Genomic DNA, 3,825 nt, shown 5'->3' on the forward strand with positions numbered 1-3,825 from the left:
GAGCCAGAGCTGTGACTTCGACAGTGGATTCTGTAGCTTCAGTCATCCTACAGATAACCAAGACTTAGAGTGGAGGATAGCAACTTCGCCATTAACATTGTACTCAGGAGTACATTCTCTTCACGGTACAAGTTAGATTTACACCTATTGTCATTTGAAATATTTGTCAGCTATTTGCATGAAAAACGATTCTTACCAATGCTGTGTGGTAAATAGAAAGTCAATTTACATCCTTAACGAAATGCCGGTTATAAACAAAGAAGAAAAAAAGATCTCTGATATTAACAAAGAAATCATCCCTGAACCCTTACTACATATTGTATTTTGAAAAGAAGATTACGAACTAATTTGTCTCTAATTATAAATTTTTGATATTACAAAGTTCAAGCCTGTGTACTAATTGTTAGTTTTCAAAGTGGAGGGGCGGTCGGTGAGGAAGACGGTTCTGCCCTTGCTGACCTGTCAGTGTTCTAGAATAATAACTCTACCTGTAAGGACAAATATATATATATAATGTCCATATATCACTCATTCTCAACAAATTCAAGAATTAAATTGAACGCATCTTTGTTTATTATTTCTCTTTCGACGATGAACCACTATCCGGAAAAAGGTCGTTTTTATGAAATAAAATGGCGCTATTCGGCTTACCACGACAGGCAGAAAAAGTAACAAAACGCTGTTTAGAAATTTGTTGCGGCGACGACAAATTGCAGTTTGAGAACGTTAAAAAACCTTTTACGCTTTTTTGCAGCCAGAAAGTGAAAAAAGCAAATGGTGCCCTAAATAAATTCCATACGACCGTTATAACGAAGAGTGTAATTTACAAATTTCTTGAAAAAGTCTGTATATGACAATGATATAACCAAATGTTCTTTATATTAAAAGTGCATGTTTATTCATAAATGTTTCAAAGATTGCACAAGAACATACATTCAGATAAATCTTATTAGATATTACATTACCTTTGGACAATGTTTTGAACTATTTGTGGTGCTATTGTAGGAGGATCATATATTTACCCTTACACAATGTTTAAACCTAACGGCGCTAGTTCCTCTATCAACACCACAACAATCAATGGCGGGGCAGTTTGTATCCAGTTCTGGTACGCGATGACTGCATCTACCTCCAATCTGGAAATCCTTGTGGATACCAATGGTCAGGAAACGTCTGTATGGCAACAGACTGGTCGTCATGGAGATGATTGGAGGAAGGCGACAATGGCCGTTTCCAGTCAGGCTCCATTTAAGGTATATATTTATTGCAATATAATATAATATTTACATACAAGTTTGCAAAATCGAATTTTTTCTCTTGATATGCATGCGTTCTTCGCTGTATCTGAGTTACTTGAACGCATATCAAGACTTGTCTCAGCTAGCATGCATATTGCATGAAGTGCGTTAATGACATTATAATATATGCATGCTTTGTGACGTTGTTACATGTATGACATCACAGACCGTCTTTGCAACAATGTTATGTGGTACATCCTGTGTACGTGAATTAATTCATTGTAACTTAAGGATCCCGGTTCAACTCTAGGCAAAACATTGTAGTTAGTTTAACCTAAAAAAACTCCTCTAAGTTTGTTTCGGGTATAAATGTAGCGCAACTCGGTCAGGGTTCAACCGTTGATCGATAAGCTCAGTTGGTTACAACAACAGTTTGATAATCGTGGGGTCTAGGGTTCGAATCTTTGTCAGGCACCTTAGTATAATACATATAGAGCATTGCTGTTGATGATTTTTTATTCAATTTTAATTATTTTTCCTCTCAAAACAGGTACAGTTATCTTTTCAGAAAAGTTAATATCAGCTATTGGATTATTTTGATATACTTGTCGTGTATATTATCTGAGAACTGATATAAAATTCACATCTTTTATTTATTTTTAAATTTGTTAATTATATCATGGCGCTCTTTGTTTTTCTTTTTGTCGTTTTACTTTACTTTCTATTTCCTTTTTTTGCAGATTCGGTTCAAATGTGTAAGAAAAAATCATGACACAAAACTAGGTTTAGACGACATAAAAATATGGAAATTTCCATCGATTACAACGACTAAGCCAACCACTACTCCCACCACGACACCAACCACGGCATCTACCACTAAACCAACCACTACATCAGCAACTACACCTACAACTACACTCGCAACTACACCAACCAAGAAACCAACTACTACACCATCTACAACACCAATTACTACACCCACGACTACACCAACTACTACACCCACCACTACCCCAACCACTACACTAATCACGACACCAACAACTACACAAACAACTGCACTGACCAAGACACAAATCACTACACCAACCACGACACCGACCACTACGCAAACTTCAACACCGACCACTACGCCAACCATGACTGCAACAAGGATACCAACCACTTCACAAACCATTACCCCAAACTATACGTCAACTACTACAAGGACAACACATACGACTTCAACAAAGATAACCACATCAGTGATATCAACAACAGCACAAACAACAACACCTACAAAAGTTTCAAATAAGATATCAACAACAATAACATCATCACTTGCAGAAATAACACCCGATGAAACAACATCAGTGAACCACATCCATAAATTTGTCCAACACACAACAGCTAAGAAAACAAAGAAACCCTCAACGAAGCCAACGACCGAACAAGTGTCAGAAATCGTATCCAAAATAAAAAATAACATAGCATCTTCAACATCATCGGAACAATCGACAACGTCACATAAAACAACAGACCAATTGTTGGAAATATCAACAACATCGGAATTCAATACAACACAATTTATGAATACGGCGTCAATACAGAATTCGTCAATTTCTGTACCTACGTCTAGAATAAAATCATCTATTCCGACTGAAACATCGCCATATCGATCAACTACTTCCGGTCACAGAATACACCATATTACTCATGGTCCTGCGGTGACCATGACTATTCCTGTTGGCAATATTGAGAACAAAGTCGCTCAAAATGACGGGTCGTTCACCAGCAGTCACAAAACTGGGATAATCGTTGGATCCGTTATTGGGAGTTGTGCTGTGGTTCTGGCAGCCTTAATGGTCATAAAGAAAGCCCGGGCAGCGAAAATAAAATGTTATCAACTAGAGAAATCGTATACAAGTGATGAATACATTCCTGGATATCTTAAAATGAAAGGAATGAAAAAGTAACAAGTTTAAAAGTAGTATACAATAAAACTGTTCATGCGTGTACGAAATGAAGAACAAACAAACTGTTGCCTTGAAAAAACGATAACTCACAGATTTTGATGGGTATTTTCAGCATTTTACAGCAAGGATATTTAACGGAAACTAAAAAAGGTTAACAATGAAAATCAGATTAAGTTGTTTTTGTATGAGAATTTACAATGGTGTGTTATGAACATATGAGAATGTACAATGGTGTGTTATAAACATATGAGAATTTACAATGGTGTGTTATTAACACAATAGATATTCAGCAAAATGGACAATCAGAACATTAAAATATAAGCTGATTTTCTGTTGTTTTGAAATTCAATGAAACCTTTGACATGTCACTCTCGTATCAATAATATGTAAAAAGTGTTCGCAATTCCTATATACGGGAACCACTTCCTTGACAGTCATGTAGTTAGGTGATGATACGACATGGCTGTTATGTCAGTAGTTAATGATAAGTACGGTGTATTTGCGTACCGCGGGTGCCATATAGATGATGTGTGATGATAGTGCATCACTAGTATTGACCATGCTAAATTGCTATTTCCTTGACAGCCATGTAGCTATATACCTGATTATAAACCATGGTTGTTATCACAATA

The 3,825-nt window shown here is 36.3% G+C and overlaps 1 protein-coding gene across 1 annotated transcript; it reads left to right on the top strand.

Moving 5' to 3' along the window:
• The first annotated feature begins 1,180 nt into the window (after positions 1 to 1,180).
• Positions 1,181 to 3,382, top strand: LOC110447254 (cell wall protein DAN4-like). Its single transcript, XM_021492827.1, has 2 exons — positions 1,181 to 1,253; positions 1,979 to 3,382. Exons 1-2 carry the CDS (start codon positions 1,224 to 1,226, stop codon positions 3,191 to 3,193), a joined length of 1,245 nt encoding a protein of 414 aa, XP_021348502.1. The 5' UTR covers positions 1,181 to 1,223; the 3' UTR covers positions 3,194 to 3,382.
• Positions 3,383 to 3,825: the final 443 nt, after the last annotated feature.

This window comes from Mizuhopecten yessoensis, unplaced genomic scaffold (genome assembly GCF_002113885.1).
Source record: "Mizuhopecten yessoensis strain PY_sf001 unplaced genomic scaffold, ASM211388v2 scaffold3235, whole genome shotgun sequence".
Lineage (NCBI taxonomy): Eukaryota > Metazoa > Mollusca > Bivalvia > Pectinida > Pectinidae > Mizuhopecten > Mizuhopecten yessoensis.